The sequence below is a fragment of the Stegodyphus dumicola genome, chromosome 2, assembly GCF_044657685.1.
Source record: "Stegodyphus dumicola isolate Sdum_Otavi_A_Nest chromosome 2, ASM4465768v1".
NCBI classification, from domain to species: domain Eukaryota; kingdom Metazoa; phylum Arthropoda; class Arachnida; order Araneae; family Eresidae; genus Stegodyphus; species Stegodyphus dumicola.
In genome coordinates this window covers 217,614,694-217,640,667 of record NC_140769.1, presented here as the reverse complement: position 1 = coordinate 217,640,667, position 25,974 = coordinate 217,614,694, and the positions used below count along the sequence as shown (strand labels likewise).

The window sequence follows — 25,974 nt, the reverse complement described above, 5'->3', positions numbered from 1 at the left end:
TGTTACAAAATACGAAATCGATAATAAAACAAATTTCAAATTCTAAATTAAGGCTTCCAGATGCCCATATCCGGTGGAAGATTACGTTATTCAAAATTGGATGGCTCTAAGTACCGTTGTTTTATCACAACGCGAGAAACATACATACATTACAGATTCTTCATTATTTAATTTCTTTAAATATAACACAGGGCGATAATATTTGGTGGCAACAATTTGAAAAGTAAACCGAAATTTAAAGTTTTCAACGCAAAAATCCTAAAACGAAATTAATAGCCCTTTTGGGAAAAAAAAAAAAATCTGTTTATTATCGAAAACGAAGAAGGGAAAAAATATTTTATAATAATAGAGAATACATTTTTGCTTCAGTCACAACCATTTAGGCAATTTTTTGCTCCAATGCATTTGAGAAAGACTAATCCAACGTACAAAACAAATGAAAATTGACTCATAAAAATTCTAAGAAATATTATACCTCATTGTACGTCTTATAAAACTAAATAGTCATCTGTTTTTTGATTTAATACGAGTTACCTGGAAAAGATGATACATTGTACTTCATTCGTCCAAAAAAGATCGATCTAGTAATACTATTTGAAAAATTTTTGCTTCTTTTGACTTTCACTCGTAAACATAAATCACCAATTTTAATCAATTTGCATCTAGATGGTAACAACATAAATTGATTCCACCATGCTTTTCACACTGAACACTTTCCTCAGGCATTTCTACGTCATGCATTCATATATGTATATTAAAAAAACAGCTTTCCAGATAAACATAGGTGTCTTCCGAAATTAGGGAAAAAGTAAAAGCAACCAGCAAGCATATCCGCAAATCCCTAAAGCATAAAACGTATCCACGTAACCGGAACAACTACTGCTACAAATTGTATTGCACCGACGGTAAAAGCCATAGCTCTAAAGAGAAAGGAAACAGCTGGTGAAATCGAAAAACAAAAGCAAACACTTCTCACCTATTACCGTCTAGCAAGCGAGAGCCCTAAAACGACGATAGCCAAGAAACGTGCCAAGTGTAAGTTGGTAAAGAATTCTCTGCGGCAAGGGCGGAAATTCCAAGGATTTTTTTTACAATTTTTTATCTTTAGAATAAAAAGACCTAATTGTGTCAACAAGGAGGGAATTTACAAAAGTATGCATTTCTGTTTCTAACTCAACATTTTCCTATTACCTGCCTTCGTCCTATTACAACACAGAACGAGTGACACGCGATTCCATTTACCTACATATTCTTAGCATAATAATTGTTGGTTTCGCCTGCCAACATTGTAAAACTTTTTCTGTTTCTTTTATTCCCAAACACCAGCAACAAAGTTGAAAGCAACTACATTTATCAAACAAGCGACAGAATGATTTCTGTCATCTGACAATTTAAACTGTAATTTAATTTTCCCTCCCACAGAATTCCATACAAATGCGTTCATATAATATCTGCAACATGATGCTCCAGTTTTAATAGATAATTATTTGTTTCTTTCAGTCAGTTATAACAACAAATTAAGGCTATTTGTCTATGAAGAAAGATGGAGAACTTTCTGAGGATTAGGTTAAGTTACGAAACTATGGAAGGGTACACAGGCCTACCTAAGGGCTGGATGCTTTTATGTACGGTTTTCTAAGAGAAACTGGTTGATATTCCCGTCACATGTGAAAATATCCACGAAAAACACCTGTGCAACTAGCCAGTTCGGCGCAGTTCGAATCCGGGGTCGAATTACCTGCATCCAGAGGTCATTATTAAGTAGTGGGCATGATTTCCACAAAAACTTGGTTCGTATTCACGTAACATTTGGAAAAATCACCAAACCGCTAGTCGTTCGCAAGAGATACTAAACGCATTTTACCTTAAAATAAAATTACCTATTATTTTTATAATAAATAACTATACATATTATGCTATTTATTATAACTATACAAGAACCTTCCAAAGCAATCATGCTTAACACCATATTAGTAAAAAATTATTTATCGATATGAATAAATGAGAGGAGAAGATTATGTTATACTGTGTCACATAAACATATATTCATGCTTTATTAAAAGCAAAAACAGAAAGCAGACTCTTAAAAATAAAGAAATGAATCAAGGATGAGTCACGTATCTCTTAGATAAGGCGTCAGCAACGGAAATGTTAAAGAAAGTAGTAGTTCTTCGGCGTCTGGGGAACAGTGACTTTGCAACAGTTGCAAATACAACGTGGGCCCTGCAACCACAAAGTCAACTAGCAGCTGCAATTAAGTCGCAAAAGGGTGACGAGCCAAATTCCGGGTTGAAACTGAATCGGAGGATTTGCTGACAAATCCGGCTGCCAGTCGAGACGAAAATTAACAAAGGCGGAATGTACGCGGAGAGAGAGGCAGCTGCACGAAGTAAACGTCGGGAAAACGGCTCTGCAGCGCGATCCGCTTCCGTGCATCCTTAATAATGATACTCTCTTTACAGCGAAAATTTCTTTAACATATTCGAAAATCAACGACACATAAAAACCTTCAAATGTAATTTTAATATATATTTATGAAAAATTATTTTTATTATACTTTATCGTCATATAAGCAGAATAAACTAGGCTTGCTTAAAGAGGGTAAAGCACACAAGGATTATCATTTGCCAAAGAGAAAGTTGCGAACTATAACGAAAGAATTTGAATTCAGGAAGGCCACATAGCAAAATTTTTCTGCTGTGTTCACTTGATTTCCTACTGGAATTTGAATAAAAATCATCATATTTATGGCGTTGTCTGACACCAAATCAAAGAAATAACACTAACGTATCGGAAAAAAAACAGGTGAATTAGAAACACTGCATCCTCCCGTGATCAGCCTATAAATGAAAAATGCGATTTCTAAAGAATATGTATTTCACATAAAAGCTAGGGGAGAAAAATATCAAAATTCCACCCTTAAAAAAAAAAAAAAAAAAAAAAAAAAAAAAAAAAAAAAAAAAACATATATATATAGCCAACTCTCGGTTAACAAGGCCCAATCTAAAAAAAAAAAAAAAAGTTGAGTATGTTTATTACAGAACAATGGGGAAATTCTTATCACAAAGCATCAAAGTGACATAAAACTACCTACAGAAACTACAAAAAGGAAAAGAAAAAGGAGTGGAATAACAACAGCGTAGTAAATGATTTCTGCCACATGAGCTACGGGTAAAAATAGAAAAGTGCTAGTCGACATTATTATGAGGCATCATTCAAGTTCGATTATAAATATCGATCTTTAATGCAATTGTAATTCATGCTTTCCAAACTAATTTACATAACCCAACGGAACTTGTTCTACAGACTAAACTGTTTGAAAATACACAAGTAAATAGTAAACAGAGCTTTTTTTAGGACAAAGAGCGTCAGCTCAGAAGCGCTACTAATTTCAAAACGGTATTTTGCCTCGATTCACTTTTCAAACTGTTGCCACCAAATATTATCGCCATGTATTACGAGTACATTTAAAGAAACTAAATAATGAAGAATCTGCATGAATGCATAAATGTTTCTCGCATTGTGAAGAAACAACGGTACCTAGAGCCGTCAAATTCTAAATAACGTAGTCCTCCAACAAAACATGGACACTTGGAAGTCGAATTTTAAATTTCGAATTTGTTTTATTATCGATTTCGAATTTCATAAAACTTTGACGAATTTTTGATTCACAAACTCAATGATTTCAAAGCGAGCAACAGTATGAAGAGGGGGATTATCTCCAGCGCGCGAGATACCAGAAATTATTAAGATTTGCTATTTTTAATATTTTGTGATATTGTTGTTGAATTGAGTTTTATGTGTTTTAAGTGCGAAGAATATAATATTTAATGTGCATTTATCCTCTCTGTGTTTGTTTAATTGCTCTCAGATGAACCGTGATTTTGGGTTAATCGTGGATGTTATCTTCGGTATAAATGAATGGTGATAAAAACAAGATGTAAATTTAAACGAAAGCAGGGTGACGATTTATAAAAATATAATGAATTATAGATAATGATAAAATCAATATTTATCATTCATTTCCAACATTTCCAAACTTCAGTTCACTTAAAATTACATCACAAGACTTCAATCAATTCTTTTCAAACACAAACGTTTATACGGATAGAAGAATTCTTTTATTCGTTAAATGAAATCAATAAATCGTTATGCCGCTTCGGGTAGAAAATGCGAGAAAACATTCCGATATCTACACACCAAAACACACTAAAGTTATTTTTAAAAATGCAATTATCGCAATGATAAATTCAATGGTAGAAACAGGCATCTGATATAGGATGGACAGCAATTAGCAATGATTTTAGTCCAGAATTTCTGAACGATTGGGATTGGAAGGTATTAATGAGCCAAGAACAATAGTAAGTTCTAAAAATAAGTATCCTAACGGGGGCAGGGAAACTAACGTCAACAACAGATTCAGAATTTTAATTTATCTAAATACCTTTCTGACTATTATCCAAATGCGTTTCTTCATCAATGCTAATTATTTGTATCAAATGAATATGGTAAATGTCCAAAACTATTGGAATTAAGCATTTAACTCAAACTCGTTCTAATATTAAAGCTTATTCCCCAAGATGTTTGGAAATTACTTTAAAAAGCTGCATTTTAAAGTTATAGAATTTGTGAAGTCAAACTCAAAAAGACGAAAATACGTAAATCAAATTTCTAACTTTAATTTGCAGTAGTCCCTTAACTCTTCAATTTAATTTGGTAATTTACCCTTTCCACCCTAAAAATGGTTACTGCTTATAATAAATATCTTTAAACAGCATCATTTCAAAATTAATCCGTATCATATGATTCCTGTATATCGGTAATGAGGCAAATATTTATACGTTAAGACTTCAAAAAGTTATTATTATTCAATAAAAATAAAGCTAAACCTAAACCATATCATTCTGAACTCAACTTTCATCTCAAAACAAGTCGTATTCTCGCTCTTTCTCTTGACTATTGTAGCTACTTTTGGTCTGCGACTTCTTCAAAAATGTAAAATGTTCTTCTGAAAGAGGTGCACAACTGCAACACTTTAGCTGTGTCGGGTTTAAAATGTTTGTCAAAGCTAAGACAGAAATATAAAAATCGACTAGGACTGCAATTAACAATTCTTTATGCATCGGCTGTAATCGCTTAACAATTATACCACCAACACCTGTTTTCAAAATTCAAATAATTTCAAATATATCCTCTAATATTTTGACAGAGATTTTAATATTCATATTAACATAAGTCACATGGATCAGCTACAGAAAAAATAATTTTGCGTATCACTATTGGAAATATATACACAGCGCATAAAAAAAAGGGGGGACCGTTCTTTATCTCCCGTTCTACTGGGCCGATTGCCAAAATTCAAATTGCGTTTTTGATGTCTCGAAAGCGCGACTTAGGATATATATTAGATTTATATATAGCACTATTCTAACATAAGTATTTTGACGAAAAATCGGACTTTTTCTGAAATAACATACCATTTTTACTTCCTTGTACGAAGTAAAAAGTAAGTATTGTAATCGCGAAAAGTTTCAGGCAGCATATTTCAACGAAAATATCCATTTTGACCGCTATCGAATGCAATTTAACGATGTTTTTGCGTCATATCTGTACGTAAGGACAGAATAAAATACTCTTTTCCTTGAAAAAAATTATAAAACTGCTTTAAAATTAATTCTGAAGAGAATTTTTCGTGGCGTCTGTACGAACGTATGTACGTACGTACGTATCTCGCATAACTCAAAAAAGAGTAGCTTCAGAACGTTGGAATTTTGTATATAGGACTGCTATAACATGTAGATGTGCACCTCATATTTTGGTTGCAATCGGTCGCACCAAACGTATATAAATATATTTATATATATCCACTCTATTAGCCGGCTCAGTGATCTCAGTTTCTTTACTCTTATATGTTTGTAAATTGTACATTTTTTCCTTTAAAAATGATTGAATTACGTTGTTTTTATCTTTCGGTTACGGATTTTATGCCTTTAGTAAATCTGTGTGCAATATTTTTAGAATTATCAGCAATTTTAAAGTTGTTTAATTGCCGCTAAGCCTGTTTTTAATGGCGGCCATTGATGTTTACATTTGAAACAGGAGACTAGTGGATTTGTTGCCAATCTAGAGAAACTTAGCTTCGCAACAACAAAGATAACGCATTCATTTATTATTGCCAATTAAATCATGCTTAATTCTTTCTGGAATTTTTTCGAGGAAATAAGCGTTTGAGATTTACTTCGTAATTTTTAATATAGATATTTTGAGTTTTTATGTATTTTTGCCTTCTCGCGAAGTGAGAACTGAATTAATTGAATGAGAAATACTCAATCGTCTGTGAAAAACTGTTTCTGTTTTGTTTTGTTTGTTTAATTTCTTTTATACATAGTTCTAGCTTTATTTATAGTATTTGAATAGAGCGCCAGAGTGTCGCTATGGTAAACAAAGTGAATTTTAAAGAACGCATTTATTTTATTGTGGTTTATGCGCTGTCCGCGAAGTAGGTTTAATTCAATCTAATAAGTTTAAATAAAATGCAAGAAAAAATGCGTATAATTTAATATTCCGTACAAGGAAGTCATGCGGTGTACACATCCGATTTTTTTTACATATTTCGATTCTACGATTTAAATTATGCCAGACTGCCAAGTTTTGTAAAAATCGCACGAGTAGAATTTAAAAAATTAGCTCTCAAAATTTAGCTCCTCAGTGTTAATTGAATTTGGCATATATTTATTAACATCTCTTTATTATTATTATTATTATTATTATTATTATTATTATTATTATTAAACGTCTTTGGGTACTTTTCCGTTTCGCCGGCGCAAATTTCGCCAAGCAGACTTTATTGGCGAAAACACATAGTATACACATAAAAAATGTTGATAAATGTTAGTTCTAAGAATTTTTTATTTTGATAGTATAAACATTTTAATGTCGTTTAAAATTTTGTAAAAAAGCCAATAAATAAAGACAATAAATTTGTAAAAAGACATTAATTTAAGAATTTACTATCCTTTCATCGTACAACATCCTGATTCGTCGGTTCATATCACGTGACCCCAAGTGATCTCATCTCACGTAAACTATGCTACAAAAATCTAATTCGCTCAGTAATTATCTACATTAATTTCAAGTTAAATCTTAATTTGGAATACAAGTTTAAATGCAAGAATTATTTCAATTCGTATGAATAGCTTACTCAGAAATTATGTAAAACCGACGCGCTTTCCTTCGCAAGTGCATTCTAATTAGAATTGATGAATTTAACTCTTGGCTTTGCCTTTTCTATATTTTCGGCATCGGGTGAGCGGTGTGATTGCATCATAATTGACTTGATTAACGGCCGCGAATGGCCTTAGGCCATAAAATTGAACTCTCTGGTAAAAATTCTATGTAATTGCATGCCAGTATTGAAAGAAAGAATCAATCTGATAAGAAATGGCTGCGACTTGTTTTGAAAATGTAAAAGTTAAAGTAAAAGGTTACCAGCGAGGATATTTCGTTTGGCATCGGTTGTATCATTACTGGCGACTTTATCGCTTGCACCGGCAAAACAGAAAAGTACCCGTTTTTGATTTTTCCTTTCACATTTCGAAATTTAGGTTCACTCCAAATAAAATTCACCGATTTTTTGTGTTTTATTTTTTAAATAATTTTTATAAATTTTTCGAAAAAAATTTTGAATTATAACCTATAAAATTTTTACCATCATCATAAAGTAGGTGTAGTTCTAAGCATAGCTGCAGAAAATTAGACTTTTTATTCAAAATTAATAAATTCTTCATTGCCATAATGAAGATCATAAAAATTTCTAATATGCAAAAAATTATTCATATTACATAATTTAACTCTTCAGCCAGTTAAGCCACATACACATACCTGTGTGCAATAATAGTTTTTCTAACATGTGTAAGTAACTATATATTCGTACATCTTGAAATGCATCTAAACAATTAAGGCAATATATCTGAAGTAAAACTGCCAAGGTATAAAACTGCAATCTCATATTTATACTTAACATAAAAATAAAATTTTTTTATATATAAATCTCCAAATTTTTGCATTACTACAAACGGGAATATGAAATCTATACTTATGTGCTCAGCTTTGCCTGATATAAAAGGTATGTTTTAGAAATTTTACGCCAGTAAACCTATTCTGCAGTTATTTTATATATTTTTACTGATGCTAAAAGTTAATAGATAACTGTAAAAGTGCTATTACATTTTAAAAAAATGATTAAAATTGTATTGAATTTAATTACATGCTACCAAACAAAACCTGCTACATACCTATAAGCATAGAGCATGTAAGTAAGAATAAGATGAGCAAATTATAAAAGGAAACATGTTCAGTTCATATTTTAGTTAACATTGAATTGGAAGTTTGAAACAAATCAAACTATTGCTTATCTTATCTGAAAGATATCATTTAGATGACAGCAACACATGGCAAACGGCCAGTACCAAAAATAATGATTTTTATGCCTAAATGCTACCTAAAGAATGATCTCAAGAATTTGAAAAGTACCTTTTAAGGATAAGAACAATTAGTCATCTTGATGATTGAGCTGTAGTATGAGAAAACTATTACTCAGTACTGCTGGCAATGAAGGAACTACTAAGCAATCATTTGACAGCTGGCTTAAGACCTCTCAGTAGCCCCTGATAATTGAAGATAAGACAGACTTTATAACCACAGTTTGTATGTACTGTACCAGAGTCTATATGTAAGACAATTGTACTGAATCTCGCTTTCTGCTGTCGAAAGGAAAACATTTAAGATGATTATGAAAAGATGTCACAAGAATAGAACTTAGCTATAAGAACTTGCTTTATTTAGTCTAATTCATAAAGTACAATAATAGGTCAATGAAAGGGATCTAGGTACATTAAAATGTAGAATTTACTTAAAAAACTGATACATATGCTTACCTACAGCTCTTATGAAATACATTTTGAATATAAAATAACTTTTGAAAACAATATCCAAGGAGCTAGAAGACCTTAAAACTTCAGTATATGCCTTGCCATAGGTATTTTGCTGGAAATGAACTAGCCGATAAAGTAGCTAAAGATGCTTCGCAGCTACCCATATCTGGCCCAGAACCATTTTACCCAGTTTCATATCAAACTGTTAAAAAAGAAATAAAAAACTGGATAAAGAACAAACATGATGATACATGGTCTAAACTACCAGACTGTGCTCATTCTAAATTGGTACTCGGTACACTCATCAAGTAAACTTGTACACCTCCAGTAGAACTAACTTAACACCAGGTAATTCATTTTCTGTCTCTACAAACAAATCCCTTGGGTTTCACTACATCAGCTTTGATCAGGCCCTTCTATACAAAGGGCTGTCTGGCATAATAGGGTTCCCAATGTATACTAAACACTTACAGGTAAGGTGAATTTGAAACCACAAGAAACAAGCAATGAGATGCCATGCAATTCCCTGCCCCCCTTTTTTTTTGGTAAAAGAATCTATGCAGGGAATTCCCTTTCACAGCTGTGTTTTGGAATATAAATACAGATATCAAATCTGTATACACCACCTAGCCACCTGGCTTAAGGAAGCACCTCTGTCCCTCCTTATTTAATTTATTTTTCAGACTCACCCTTGCACCCTTGTTTGGTGGTTTGGGAGGGAAATGAATCAGCTTTTCATCCAATTGGGATGTTTTAATGATTTAACCGACCCCCCGAATTTAAAGATGGGATCTTTTACTAATACAGTCAAAAGTCGTTAATCCGGACTCGTCGGGACTTCGGCGATTCCGGATTATCGATTTTTCCGGATTATAGATCATCAGTTTAAATCTGGTAAAATGGCATGCAGAAATTATAAAATTAAAAATATGAAACCGTAATTTACGAAATAAAGAACAATTATGATCTAAAGGGTATCAAAATTTACAAAAAAAAAAGCTTAATATTTATTTGTTTACTTTATTAAACATTTCTTTCAATGTAAGTTGTTTAAATTGTTTCGTTTTTTATGTGATAATACATTCTCTTTAATTCTACAAACAGACATAATTTCTTGTTCAGTTACAAAGTTCCGCTGTTCAAGTCCTATAATTGCTGTGTCGAGAATACCGACTAATTTGTCAATCGAAATTTTTTGTTTTCAATAACCTCTGTCACTTTCTACGCTATCGGAAATGAATTATAATGACGATGCATTTGATTTAAATCATATCAAAGACGGAGTACATCGAGATGAAATACTACATTGAGTAAGCAATTATAAGCCAAATAAAATAAAAACATCTGCCCTTAAATAAGGATAGTGCTGACAGATCAACTTCCAATTCATTGCACGCCGCCGCGGCGTTAAAGAGAAACAAAGTTTAGATAAACAAACGTTAAAGTTTAGATAAACAAAGGATATGGCTTTATCTATTTTCTGCAGCAATTCCACTTTTTGTTTAATGGACTCCGAAAGATACTTTCGCTTTGTATATCCTTTACATATTAGTAAATATATATCGGAAATTCTATTTGACATAATCGAAAGTTCAAGCTTACTTTTATAAAATTGCTCGAACAGTCTGCAAAAAATAATAATCCGGATCCAATTCGAAGATTAAGGAACAACGCAATCTGCTACATTAACTAAAACAGATAATTAGATAATTTTAGCTTAGCTTATCCCGTCCTTTATACATTAAACGCGCTTTCGTAAACGTATTTTGCGCACGCGCACACGCAAATTCGCAGCGGTAAAGGTCTTACGCGCATGCGTCAACAAGACGCATGCGCAGAAAGTTTGTAGCTTTGAGGTCCGGATAATAGATCATTCCGGATTATGGGTGTCCGAATTAACGACTTTTGACTGTACTATATAATTGGTGGCAGTTTGGAATCTTATCTACTTATTTACTATTTACCTTACACGGGAATAACCATTTAAAATCTTTGTTTTAAATGTTCAAATGGCAGAAGAGTAATGGGCAACACTGCCTAAAAACTCTTTTCCTTCTTTTTATAAGAAGGAAGCGCCACCATTGTTATGTTATGCTATGCCATAGCCAGTTAGGGTCGTATCCAGCAATATATCTTCTTTATGTCAAATTTGTTTATAGCTCTTCCCATCACTATGCCATTATCCAATTTTCTTCCATCTTTCCTAAAAATTCTAGAATGACTTCGAAAAGTCTAAAATAACCCCACTGGAAGTGAGTAAAAAAAAAGTATGTATTAAGGCATGCATGTATTTTTGTACTTGGTGCAAGTTAAGTATCTGTACAATACATGTGTTTTTGTACTGATGCTAAACTATATTTTTTAATCTACTTGGGAAGCACTCAATTAAAAAAAATTAATACATAAAAATGCATTGATGTAATTATTTGTCTCCAATTTCTCCCTTCTCCTCAAAATTTTTCTGTGGATGCTCTAAGCATATCAAAAATCAATGTATGTGGTTAGAAAGCCCACAATATTATAAACTATAATTGTACAAACTTCTATGAAAGAATAAAAGAAAATTACATAAAGAAAACCAACAAAATATTCATGATGTTGAAAAATAAACTGCATACCTTTTGCAGCATGTCAACTCTAATGTAGATGGCTGGGACTTTTTCTGTTCCACTTCAGCATATTTTTTTATTAGATACATTCTGAAAATAAATTCTTCACATTGACAAAAAATGGCAAATTTTCCATTGCCAAAGGGGAATGTGCTGCCTAGGAGTTTTAATATGTGGCCATCATTGCAACAAATGCCACTTCCAAGCCACTTACAGTTATAGCAGCTTAAAAGTATTGGCCTTTTGGCTTGGTGAGTTAAATTTAGGTTTTTGATAAAAATTTTGAATAAAAAGAAGAAAAAAAAAAAAAAAAAGGCTGATCCAAAACCATTCTCAGCTGTGTCAGCCACCCAGACAGGGTAGGGATTAATGAAGCTAACTGCATACCAAAGGGTGCACATTCGAATATCAGAGAATTCATGGATGTTTGTAAGTATCTGAGCCCTAAGGAGGCACTAAAAATACACAGTGCCCTGAAATCTCTTAATAGGTTAGCGGCAGGAGAAGAGGGATGAAAGACCTTTGGTCCTCTCCCAGGTTGTTCTCCCTCAGAATATTAGGTAGTGGGGAAGCTTAGTAGTTAGCAAGGCCTAGCGATAGGCCTAGCTAAGCTTAGTAGTAAGCAAGGTGCTGAACAGTCTGATACATTAATATGAAAACAAACACATCAGATCAGCAATGATTTTTCTACAGCAGTATCAAAATAATGATGCTGAATTCCTCAACAAATCATCTTGGGCAATAAAACATGGGTTGCTCACTTTACCCTGATACTAAGGAGAAATTTTCAAAATTTTGCTTACAGAAAACCCATTTATAAGACCCTACCAAATTTTTAAACAAAAACATAGCAAGAATGGAAGAAGTCTTATTTTTGAGCAAAGACATTTCTCCTTTCCTTTCCATAACTAACTATTAATTAGAATGACTGCAAGATCATAAAAGAAAATAAGAGAAAAACATATCAAACAAACAAGTAGTATGCACAAAATGAGAGCAAACCTTAAGAATGAATTAATGGGGAGGGTTAATACATTTCATCAGCAGAAAAGTTGGACTTATCAAAAATTTTTAATCATTTGTGCTTGTGAGATTAAGCAATTCTTTCTACTCAAATATGCACTATATCTGTAGGTCGTAAATTTGTAATGTGAACTGTGTTCGTTTGCATCCACTGCTGTGCGTAACTGAAATGCAAGATGAGATTGTTGGTGACTATGAAAAGGTTAATTATAAAAGTTTTTTAAGCTGAAATTCTATTATACTTCAAATTATATGCCTGAAAATTTTAATGAAGTTATAATTGTTCAGGAAATAAAAAGCATTATATTAATGGATGAAATCAATTTCAAAAGTTAGAACAATTGCCAATATTATATATAAGTTAATGATATCTAGATGATAATCTAAATTGTTTTGTAAAAAATTTCTTCAATGTACTGTATTTCTTTGCCCAACAATAAATAAAGCAAACTGCTCTTGTACAGGAGATATGGCTGTCTTCAAACCAATTTCTGATCTGCATTCTAACAATTTGCTTATAGTTTTTTTAAATTACTTTTCCACAAAATTTGGCTATTTAGAACTACACCTTTAAAGATCATAAATTTTCACATTTTACATATAAGACAAAACAACTTATATCTAACAAAAATCCAATGCTTTCTTTCTCATCAGCCGGTAAATTCTATGGTTCCTGTTGTGATTCATTTTGGAAAAAAAAAAAAAGGCCACTTTAGAAGATGGAAAGACAATGATGATTTGATTACAGATCATGGCTATTGTGATGTGTTTATTTGCAAATGTGCCTAACATATGTGAATTCTATCAGATGTTGAAATCTTAGTTGTGGAAAATCAAAAAGTATAATTATTTCATTAGCATTAAAAACTGAAACAAAAAAATCAAATAGAGTGCATACTGCAAACCAAAGAAGCTAAAAGAAAGCATTGGTATCAAAATCTGAACCCTCAAACTATGACATTAATCATAATACATCACTATGATAAGAACAGCTTTAAAATTTATTGTACAATATGCTGAAACATCTCTATAATAAAGGTGGGATGTAACAATATATGATTGATGCTATTAGGCTGCTTTCTGTCAGAAGAGTCTGATGCTGGTTATGTCCTTTGACTAAGAAGCATACATCCGACCTATTAGTATAACTTTTTATTATCTGGACATTTTTGACATAATTTAAAAGTTATATCATCTCCACCCTCCCCTTTTTAAATTTCTAATTATTATAGAGTGCAAAAGATTTTCCTTTTGTGAGGTTAGAAAAGACAGATGAAAAACCATATATTGTTGGAAAGATAGTCTTGATCACAAGCTAGTCTTGGAAAATATAAACTAGGTTCTTGATAAGACAATATACTCCGCACTCCCCAAGTACTCGAATTAAATCTTGAGGTTTTTTTATAGTGTGTGTGTGTGTGTGCATGTGTGTACTATACATCTTTCATGCTTATAAGTGAAAGATAGATGTTTACTTAAAAATATAAATAACTAGCTGAACAAAAATAATATGAGGCATGGCCAATGTCAGACTCATCACAAGCAACTCGAATGCAAAAATTTCAGAATTTAGGAAGAACTAGGGGCAGCAGAAATTTGGAGTCATAGAATTTACACCGGGTGGCAAAAAGTCTACCACCAGCCCTAACTTGAGGCATCTTATTCCACCATGTTAATTATCAAAGTCTGTGAAATAATATTCATTGAAAATAAAATTAATTTTGGTATTATCTGATTTTCCTCATCTCCAATGAAAAGCCCTGAAAAAGTATTGATAAGGCCATATATTGTCACCATGTCACCAAACAGTATTTACATAGCAACCCACAACGTCATAAAAAAAGTATTTATGTGGCAGCCCTGACATGCACATAGTACATGCATGTTTGAGTATATACATTTTCTTAATTAGCTGTCATTTTTATGATTAGTTTTTTTTTTTTCTTTTTTTTTTAATAGTGAAAATTTGTTTTCATTGTAACGAATCATAATGGATCAATGGAGTTTGTACTCTTTAATTTGTTGAAATATTTAACTGGAGTGCACATTGTTCTTGGGTGGTCATTGATTGTGACTGATGCACAATACCGAAATTATATGTGATGCTAAGTATGTGAAATTCTTTAATTTTTTTTACCAAAAACAGATTGTTGTGTACATTGAAATAAGCAGCACAAGAAAATAACAGAAGTATTTCTTGAATGAGGTCAGTTTTCAATTTTTTAATGAATACCAAAAAAAAAAATGGTACTGGATGCATCATTGAAATAAAGGTAAAGATACTCAAATGCTTCTCTTCAAGTTCGCAAGTTCATGAATGTTTTCCAAAGTTAACCAAAAATTCACGACTTTAGGAGGGGGGATAGATATTATGAGAAATACTTACATTTTTAAACCTGTAGCTTAAAAATTTCATTGAATTCAAGAAAAATCAGTCCTGAAAAAATATGACTTCTAGTAAATTTATAAACCAACATTAAATATTAGATGATTAGGAAGCTATCTACAGAAACTGAACAAGTTAATTTTGCCTTCAGCCTGATTCAGTCATTAGTTGATTAGGACAGGATAAATCAAAAATCAGAATATATTGAAAGAAAAATATATTTCTAGTACAATAATTTAAAGCTAGATAAAATTTTTTAACTTTTTCCACACCTGTCATGTATTAGACTTCTATTTCATTGTTATTGTTATTAATGTTTTTTAATACAATACAACATTTTCGTAATGTTTATTCATTTACATGGATCTTAGCACTCATTAATTTCTTTTAGAATTCACAAAACCATTTCAGCACATTTTTTTCTCTCCCTCTTAACACTTCAAAGAGCTTTTATCATTTACAATTAGCAGTAAAAAATTATCGGGCAAGTTAGCTCTGGCATCAGCAACTGTTTTTAGCTACAGATCAAAATCAACAAAAATATGTGTATTAAGAAGTCGTTTCAAGTCAGTAGTATTTTCCTTTTAGAAATTGAATATTGAGATAATAATTACAATATTCTTTAAACTTTAACATAAAAATTAAAATTATGGATATAATTATTATAAAAACAAACATAATTGAATTAACTTTATTTTCTCTTTTCGATATTCCCCGATCCTGAACTTTTTTTTTTTTTTTTTTTACCTTAGTGACAGATTGTGAACAATTACAAATGTAACCCAGTCCATTAATCTATACAAGGCCGGATGAAGTGGTCTCTTTATTATGGAGACACCTAATAGATGGGCCACCATCGACTTTCCTATGAATGGACGGACTGTTACAACTATGCCTTCTCCGGGATTCGAACCCAGGCCCTTCGGCATCGCAATCAGCTTCCCTGGCCACTATACCAACTGGGCGGCCCGATCCTGAACTTGTGACATTAAGTAGTCAAGTCTGGGATATAGGTAGGCATCTTAGGCAAATTCAAGCATCCGAATTTTTGGTAGTAAAGCTGCTCCTGTTCTCACTTTTCACATTTATATAAATGTGAAATTTATTTATCTTTATTTTATTTATAAGTCAAATTGAATATGGACAAAATGGCGCCAAAAATCGCCGCTACACAAAGCCAAAATAACAAGACAAACAATTGCACAAACTTGGTTTCCATGTACACATCGACTTATTTTCACTTTAAAAAAAAAAATCCCCGAATTGCGCAAAAATGGCAATGCGCACTCCTTTGATTTTATCCATGTACACATCGACCTATTTTCACTTAAAATCTCAGAATTGCACAAACTTGCATTGCACACTCCCTTTACTTTGTCCATGTACACATCGATATATTTTCACTTAAAAAGTCAAAGGAGCACCAAATTGTACAATATAGGCAAACAAAAAATACATAATCTCAATAAAATACATTTTAAACCAAACAATACAATAATATAAAAAAGAAAAGACATGTTATACATTTAAGCACTACCAAAAGCAAATATTCACTTACCATGTTTTTCGAGTTCACTTCGTACACCCTGAGCCATGTGAAAATCAAAATATCAATCATACTCAAATGACTTTTTTCAAACCAGGTACTCTTTCTGATCAAAGGCTTCACATAGTGACCATCTGAACCTTTCTTCCTACAAACCCATTCAAATCCATCTAAACGGTTTTTACGTTCATCTAGATGCATATCCTTCCTACATACTTATAATGGCTACTAGGTAAGCCTTCATTTACACACCAGTCAATTAAAGCTCTTTTCCCCTTTCGCTCCAAATCGTACAGAAACTTCAAATTAATCTTACTACATTCGGCCATTCTACCGTCTAAAGAATCAAACCAACACACACCACAAAAACGCTTACAAAACATCCCACGATTCAAAATTTCCCAGAATCATGCACCCGATTATGTCACAATAGGGTTTCCAGAACATTCAACTACTCAGGCTACCATAAATGAAACAACAACTTAGTGATAAATCAAACAAGAACTTAGCCATAATTACAAGGGGTACCTTAAAGTCTACTCTACCCGTATTTTTCAAATGCTTGTTTGATATTTAAGTTTTTTATTTTATCTTTATGTATCCTATCTTACTTTTGGATCTCAGCTGGGTCACTTGAAATAATAAAATGGGTCACTCAGTGACCCTTCAGTCATAGGTTGCCAAAACCTGAATTAGCCTGTCACACTCCCCAAAAAGCATATTGTTGGTAAACAGTAATACTAAAATCTTTCACGTATCTTCTTTATCATAAAAATACATTCTCATCACTATAAGAAAGTAAATCAAGCAAAATGTATTTTGTCTTAGTAATATCACAAACATTAATTTCTGACACATATGAAAAAGCGTATTAGTAATATATCGAGTCCAGCACAAAATTTTTAGCATTACACAGTTTCATATTCCTTATTATCTGTATTCGAAATAAAATAATAATGAAATTATGTTCATTACGTATACATCATTTACCACATGCTACAAGTTAACATCATTAGGTGGTCTTGTTAACTAAACCTGTCAGCATATAGTCATGTAGTATATATAACTAATATCTCATTTTCAAACAATGAAATATTAATATCAAACAAAATCATGTGTCTAAGAATGCTGGAAATATGTTGCATATATTCGTTTTAATATTATGCATCCAAGCTTTGAAATATCACAGAAGTATATTTCATAACTTTGTAGAAATTTATGTAAAATTATGTCACAATAATAGATAAAATAAAATTCCATAACTATTTACAAATATAGAGATATGTTTAAACTGGTGTTCTGACAGGTTTTAAAATCTACTACCTTTTCTACATTTATTTATTTCTAAATTCAGCTTTCACTAAAACACTCCATTTGAAGTGTCTTAAGACTCGTTGCACAGAAATTAATAAATATATATAATAAAATCCAGATCACAACATTTAAAAACTTTTAAATTTCTCACTAACTTAATAAACTATAATAATTTTTGAAAATTTTCTGATCTTACGAGGATATATAATTTAAAATCTTTTAATTAAAGATTTCAAAGAAATATATCATTTCAAAAACTTTAAAGAACTTTCAATTAAGGATCTTAAAGAAAAATATAATTTAAAGAAACTTAAATGAACTTTTTAATTTAAATATTTTAAAGAACATTTTAAGTATATTAACCACTTGTGAAATTTTAGAAAAAATCCTGCATTATTAAAATAGGTAGCAGTAACTGATTTTATAAAATTTTGTTTTGGGATGGGAAATTCACAAATCAACTTTATCTCCTTTACTATTTAAATATTTCATAATTTTTCTTCAATTTCAAATGACATCAACTACAAAAAATGAAGCCTTTTTTACATTTCTGAAATTATTATCTAGCTTGAAGATGTAAACCTTTTTGTGATCATTTGCTTCAAGACATTTGCTAGAAACTGCAGTGTATTTACAATAATATTTATTTTAAACCAATTATAAAGAAAGTTTAATTATTTTAAATAAAGTTGCAAGGCATTTATAATGCAAGTTTTACTGAAATATGTAACTAACATACAGTATTTTCTCCCAATTAATATCTATTAGCAGTAAAAATAAGTAAAAATAAGTTTTATTTATACTGATTTATTTTTACTAAAATTAGAAATCAAAGATTAGCTAAATTTAAAAAGTATAAGTAATCATATTTGTAGATGAGAAAGACATGTAAGGATTTTAAAGTTTTCTTCAAAACAAACCATATGTTTACATATAGGTTACACAATAAATAATAATTATGATTTTAAATTCAGACTATTTCAACCTCATACAGATATTTCCTCAGTAAACATTATGAGGATTCTTTAAGAAGCAAAAAAATATTCTGCTGAAACTTCTTCTGTAACACCAAAGTAATTTAAGAATTAGTTTTCTTTAAATTTAAACTCCCACCCTTTCACTTACTAATAAACATGTTTGAAAACAATTAGAAAACCTGAATTTTTAGAAAAATATGTGCACAAAATATGAAAAATCTTTAATGCTATAAATACCTAAATAAGGATTCTAGAGATATATATAAATCGTAATCTAGAGTTAGAAGTTAAAGCTTGCTTATTACATTCACAAATTCAAAAAACTTATGTACATATATATAAGAAGATGAACTGATTAAAAACAAGATACTTAAAAGTAACAGAAATATGTTTCTTTTCTTTTTTAAAAAAATTAATAAATTCTTAATATTTCTGCAATGGAATTCTTTGAAAAATAAGATGAGTTAGCACATTTAATCAGACGTATGAAAAGAAATGTTTTGGAAAGCAATGTGATGAATATACTCTCAAAATCAAATAACCGATTTTAAAATCAATAACACTTTGCTGTGATAATTGCTTGGAAGATAAACCAACTATACCCTGGGATAGGGCCAAGCCCAAGTGCCTATGAGGAAGAACTTCTTTGGTCAGCATGGAAATTAACAACTTCACAATGAGATTTTATTTGAATTCATCATTCGCACCACTTTCTAACTATATTCCGGTGAGCTGAAACATTTTTTTTTTTCTTCTTTTTTATAAGGAAAGAAATGACTAAATCAAAATTTTAATGCACGTATTTTTCTACAGCAAACATTTGTCTACCTGTACTCGCAAATTTCCGATAGAAAATTATGAAATTTTTAGATGATAATTATCTTTAGCAATATAATATGTCTGCCAACTAAGCAAATGCCTAGGAAAACATGCATTTTTGTTCAATGACAAGAGAATCTTCGCATAGAAATCCATGTAACTGATAGTCACCGTCTTCTCCATAGGTAACTTTTTTTTTGGAGAGATGATAGTAAAAAAACACCAACAGTTATTTACACTCATAAAAATACCAATCACTTTTACAAGAGGACATCATGAAGGGTTTTAATGTATATTCTATTAGTAACAAATGATATAATGCGGGTCTCATCAATAAATCAATTTAAAACTGTTTTAATGGTCTTAAGATTGGTACTGTTCACTAGGTACATGCTGCTTTCAGTCAAGTTAATATTTTAGACACGCAAACAACTTAAGATTTTTTTAAAATCAAATTGGTGAGATTTTAGTCACAAATTTAATGATTTACTGAAAACAATTGAGAAAATATGTTTACAATAATTCAAACAGCCTAAAAAAACTGAGGTTTTTTTAAAGGGCTCAAAATTCCAAAAACTAACAAACACTTTACCATAGAAGTTTATTACAAAAATGTAAATAAAGCACTAAAACTGAAAAATATGTCATATAATATAAATACGAAAGTGACATAGTATAACAATATATTAGTTACATTATTACAGCTTATTAATTTTTTAACCACAAAAACTCTACTCTTTATAGTGAACAGAAAATACTGAAAAATACTGTATTGCATATACAAAGAAATGAAATTCAGACTAACACTAAGAAAATTATAGACACCGCGATTTAATAACACATAATATTATTTCAGATTTTCTTCAGTACAAAAATTAATTATATTTTTATAATTAACATAATACTCAAATTCCCGGTTTATTGTTATTATATAAGTTTGTATATAACCAAGTCGGAAATATTAATATAACTCAAATCTGCTCATTCTGAATGAAAATGATAATCATAACCATATTAAGACAGAAACTGTAAACTGTTTTCAAATATCGAAGCTATGAAATCAAATGTTAAAAAAATGTTAATAAAAATTTAAAAGATTCTACTTTCAGCCGAATCTTTTTATAACTTATAAGAATGTTTTATAACGCATAAATTTTCAGATTTATTAAAGACCTCGCAAGCGACATTTTTAATCTATAGAATTATTTTTATAAACATTAGAATAAATTCAAATTTCGTATTCGTAAAATTTTTTTAATCTTTTCTTCCCATTAAAATACACATATTTAAATAATAAAATGAATAACGAATTTTGTCTTACCTTCTGGTAATCCAGAACTGGTTGATGAATGAACTCGCCGCAACACATTGGGAACAGCTTCGATAACTTTATGAGATTTCAAAATAAATTCCTCGGCGAGAACTTCGTTTTCATTTGATGCTCTGATCACAGAAACGGAGAACAGCACCACACAGAAAATTACATACAAATACTTAAGAGAATTCTGACACCGCACACTTGACAGAACAATCCAAGGAATACAAAAAATAAACATAAAATCCATTATTTATACAGAAAAATGCAAATGATCGCAAGCCTAAGGCATAATCATTAAAGTAAAAAGTACGTGCTGTCGAATATGGCAATCACATTCTGAAAATTTGAGAAAAAAATACCAGTTAAACAATTACTATGCATAGTTCACATAGACAAGAAACGGCACTTTCTCTGAGAGTGACATGTTGGAGTGCGATACATTTAACATCTTGACCAATAAGATCAGTCGCTTTTCTCTCAAAGAGAAAGTACAAGTTTTGAGAGACTCCAAAATGAGAAAACAGTGTAGAAAGTGCGCACTAGCGCCACACTAGTCTCTGAGTTTGAAATTTCAATCTTGGGGCTGAAGTATTTTCTGTAAAGTGTTGAATTAAATCACATTTATATCAAAAAATTAATTAAAAAATATATAAGCTCTGCTGTATTGATTTAAAAATTCATGTTAGTCTAAAAATAATTTCTGGAGTATAGTTGCCAGCTGAAGTGCATAAGTAATAATTGCATTTATTGTTGGATTTTAAGAACATTAACTATTAAATTTTAAAAAAAAGATTTTTTAAAAAATTTTAAGCGAGAAAATATTTTAAAATGATTACGTTAAGAAGAAGATTTCCAATGAAGATGTGATGCCAATGTATATATCACGGAAGGATGTGCTGCCATCTACTGAATGTTGTTGTCATTATCTGTTCCATGAAGAAAGAGTATATTTTTTATCTAAAAAAGTCTAATTTATATATATTAAGAAAAATAATAAATATTTTATCGTAATTAAAATTAAGACTTTTCCATATTTTAAAAATGTATTTAATATCATAAAATGAATCTTAATGTATTTATTGAAAAAATATCATTTATTTATCCAATGAATACATTAAATAAGAGGTATCCAGAGCAAGAATACAAATAATAATGATAACAATTTAAATAAAAGTAATTCAGTTTGTGAAATCAAGTCTGTGGAATCAACGAAGGAGAATGTACAATGGATATTGCATTCAAGTTCATTTCCAGCTCATGAAGTTTTTTATTCAAACACTCCTTGTAAAGTTAATAGGTAAATAGAGGCACGCTCATGCACATATGAAATCGCCGAAGCCATGAAATTTTCTTTTTAAATATGAATTATGAACCAGTTAAAGAAAAAATTGTACAACATTCTATATTTGGAGAGACAGTGATACTTGATACTTTGATTACTTTGGTGTTTTTCCTGGCATTCAGCAGGATTTATTCGTTCCTGCTCTTGCCAGTATCATCGAAACAAATAAATCAAGTTTATAAGATTTATTTATGTAGTCCTGATGGTAAATATCTTAGTTATGTTCAATTTGAGGCTTTTTTAAGAATCGTCCCATTTCAGGCTTTTTTGATGGTTTAGGTAAGACAAGTTCCCATTTCATCCTTATGATGTAAAATCAACGTTAAATCCGGAAATGTGATCCGAAATTGTGAAATATGTACGAAATGATGCCACAGAGTTCTTTCAATAGATTATAATCTTATATATCGCACTCTCTTTAATTCGTCAGGCTGAGAATACTAACTCTCTGCTGCTAGAAAGATATTCCAGAGCTTGAATTTAAATGGGAATAGATGATTCAGTTTAAAATTTTATTCATTTATTTAACATTAAATGTCAATGTCATTTTTAGTCGTTATCATATTCACAAGGCAGGGCTTAATTTCTAATAATAGAGGTGTTGAAGCCCTATGGAAGGTCAAGAAAACGGAACAAAAATTTTTTAATTAATTAATTTTTGCTCCTCTGATTAATTAATTAATTAAAATTTAAAGTTTATTAAAATGTTAAAAAGTAAATTAAAATGTAATAAATTATTAAACAAATGATAAATAGTTTAACTATAAAATACAATATCGAACCTCGTCTTATTTGGGGCTTTGGCTGAAATTACAATCTCGCTCAAAAATTCATACAGTTTCAGTTAAAAACTAAAGAATAGCGCATCCGGGCTCAGGTTGAACAAAATACTATTTCTAGGAACAACAGAAGCAAAAAGCATTATTTTCTCAGCACACTGAGAAAATAATAAAGCAATTAAAGCGTCACTAATCAGAATAGAGAGTATGCTAGAAACAGTATGATAGATAGTACGGAAAGAAATTTTAACAGATGATGCGTACGTATGAAAAGAAAGAAGCGTCCAGCCCTCTTTGACTAACATTCACTGCTAATGTAATGCTGTCAAGCAGAATGTGACAGTGAAACATTTCCCTCGAATCGGAAGATTAATCTGTAACGTGACAATGATCTTCCTTCTTCCGTGGAACGGTGTACACACCAGGGTACCTAGGTGCGAGACCTTATTCGTAATCAAATAGAGTTGTACTTTAATAATCAGTACCAAAACATGAGCTAAATCCAAAATAATGACTCTGTTTTAAAACAATAAATTAGCAAAAATAATATGTGAGCTGAAATAATGAGTAAAATGAACTTTGAGACTAAGAGTTAGTCTCAAAGTGCTGTTGAATCAGAAAGCCATCGAATTGGTGTGATTGCTGAAAAACATGTAACAATAATTAACGAGTGAGATGTAAGAGCTTTGGTGCTTTCAATTAAGGTGGTACTAGACAAGACTTACAATAAACAACTTACAATATATAATCATGTGAGTTGAAACTAGATATGCAGAGAAACTAAGTGAAATATGACATACACGTTACAACAGAAACATACATACCAACAGTACAAATTACAAACAGTAATTAATCATTATTCGTGTTTAGAATAGAAATAGGTCTGTAACAGTTCAGAGGGTCATTGATGTCGTTGTCACAGATTTTTGATAACAGGATTACCTATGAATTTTTGATTTTCATAAAAGTTTTTGGCAAGATGGTAGTAACAGGTTCTTAGTAGTTATACTTTCAGTTTCTGGTAAATTCTGTTGTTACGTACGTACCATGGCGAATTTGTTATTTGGCGCAGAACGCAGCTCTGTGCCGTTTGGAGTTTCTTTCTATTAATACGACAAGCGTAAGCTCATACAGGGCATGCATAACATAATACTGGACGCAAGATTAATTTGTAAATGATTAGTTTGTTGTCAATAGATAGAACACTGTTTCGAGCAATTAAGGGGATGAGTTGTGCTTTCCTTGCTCGAAACTTCTTAATAATAGAAGTAATATGTGGGATTCATGTGAGAGAATTACTGAGGATCACCACGAGATAAGAAACCTGCTTGTCCTAGGGAATAGATGTACGATAAAATTTTAGATTTTCCTTGATTTTTTTCTTTTTAGTGAACATGGCTTGGTATTGTCCAGATTTACTAATATCTTCCATTTTTCCAGTCAATTCTCAAGTGTTTGGATGTGTTCTTGTAAGCATTAAATGACTGGACTAAGAAAGTCACTTTGTGTCAGGATCGCTGTATCATCTGCATACATTGCAAGCGCGGTGTTGGGTGTGGTGGATTCCATCATTGTCCTTCGTATTTGGCAACATCATTCCAAAAAAAAAAAAAAAAAAACAGCCACTCTTTTCCGCGTGAGAGAAGTAATATTGTTCCTGCACGAGCAGGATCACTTTTATGATTTTTGAAAACGAAAGATTTTCCTGTTGTGATGATTCATTGCACTATCTAAAGAATGTAAGTCTTTTCATGTGGGTAAGAAAAGAGTTCAAATCCGAGGAAAAGACAAAGCATGCATTCAGAAGTTATAATTGTTTTTAAGGCCTTACTTGTTAATAAAATAATATTTTGCAGATCAAGAGAATTTTCTCTTGAAACTGTAGTTTAATTATTTAAATTAAGGGCCAGAGACCTCTTATTTAGTGCTGTGATACGCCCCGGCTAAAATTATGATTTATGACAAAACCTGGCAATTTATCTCTCTATCTGATTCAGTATCACCGCCGTTATTGCGCGTAATGGGGTCTGTCCGGCTCATTAATATAATACTACTGGGGCGATTGACGTAAATAGTTCGGATAAAAGTTCTCAATGAGAAACCAAGTGCTGAGAAAATTGACAATTTAGGACACTTGGATTCTGACATCAATTGCGCTGAGTAGCTCTTACTAGTAACGGAAAAGTAAAATCCTTGGGGTAAGGGAATTTAACTTAAAACGACATTAAAAGTCCAGCATCAGCCTTTAGAGGCTTTAAAATCATCACAAACATGTATTTGCAATTTCATTTAAAAACTAGTCTTAAAAAAATGGAAAAATATTCATTTGCGTTTTGTGGTGCCATCTGGTGTTCATTATTATACATCTAACATACCACTTCTCAATTTCTTTTCATTTTAGTAAAAGCATTTTCAGTTTCTCTTCTTTTCACTTAAGAAAATTACCAACTAATAACATTACACGCCCTTTTTTTTAATTGCAGAAGAAAAGGTTACATTTTTTACTTATTTCTTTAACATATATTCTCATTCACTTAGTTTAATACAATTACTGTCATCAAAAGATACGTGCGTTGTATTTAGCCTAATAGAACTCTTTTAAAGTTAAGAAAAAATAGTATAGTTTCTTCTGATGTTAACCCAAAAAAGAAACTTAGTAATTTCTGATTTGGTAATTAGGCTGCCAAAGAAACTGTGTCTGCATATCATATACTGGGATTTTTCTTCATATCTTCAATATTCTCAATAGCAATTAAGAGACAGAATGCTTCATTTTTTTTTTTTTTTTTCCTTTAAAAAATAATGTTCTTTCACGTAAAAAGAAGACATCCTACAGACTTATATGCGTAAAGCTCATTTAAAGAATTTCTTTCATATTTTAAATGCTAGCGTGAATACATCTGGGGAATAAATTTATGAAATAAAGGT

General features: G+C 31.1%; 1 protein-coding gene across 4 annotated transcripts in view; it reads right to left on the bottom strand.

Annotated features, from left to right (window-relative positions):
- Nucleotides 1-21,403, bottom strand: part of LOC118195044 (stromal interaction molecule homolog) — a 175,490-nt gene extending 154,087 nt beyond the window's left edge. For 2 of the 4 annotated variants that reach the window (XM_035366275.2, XM_035366276.2), the window contains exon 1: nucleotides 20,929-21,402. In XM_035366275.2, coding sequence (XP_035222166.1) covers nucleotides 20,929-21,172 — 244 coding nt within the window. In that variant the 5' untranslated portion in view covers nucleotides 21,173-21,402. Of the gene's footprint in view, nucleotides 1-20,928 lie in introns of all 4 variants that reach the window. The other 2 variants (XM_035366274.2, XM_035366277.2) reach the window with 2 other exon arrangements.
- Nucleotides 21,404-25,974: the final 4,571 nt, after the last annotated feature.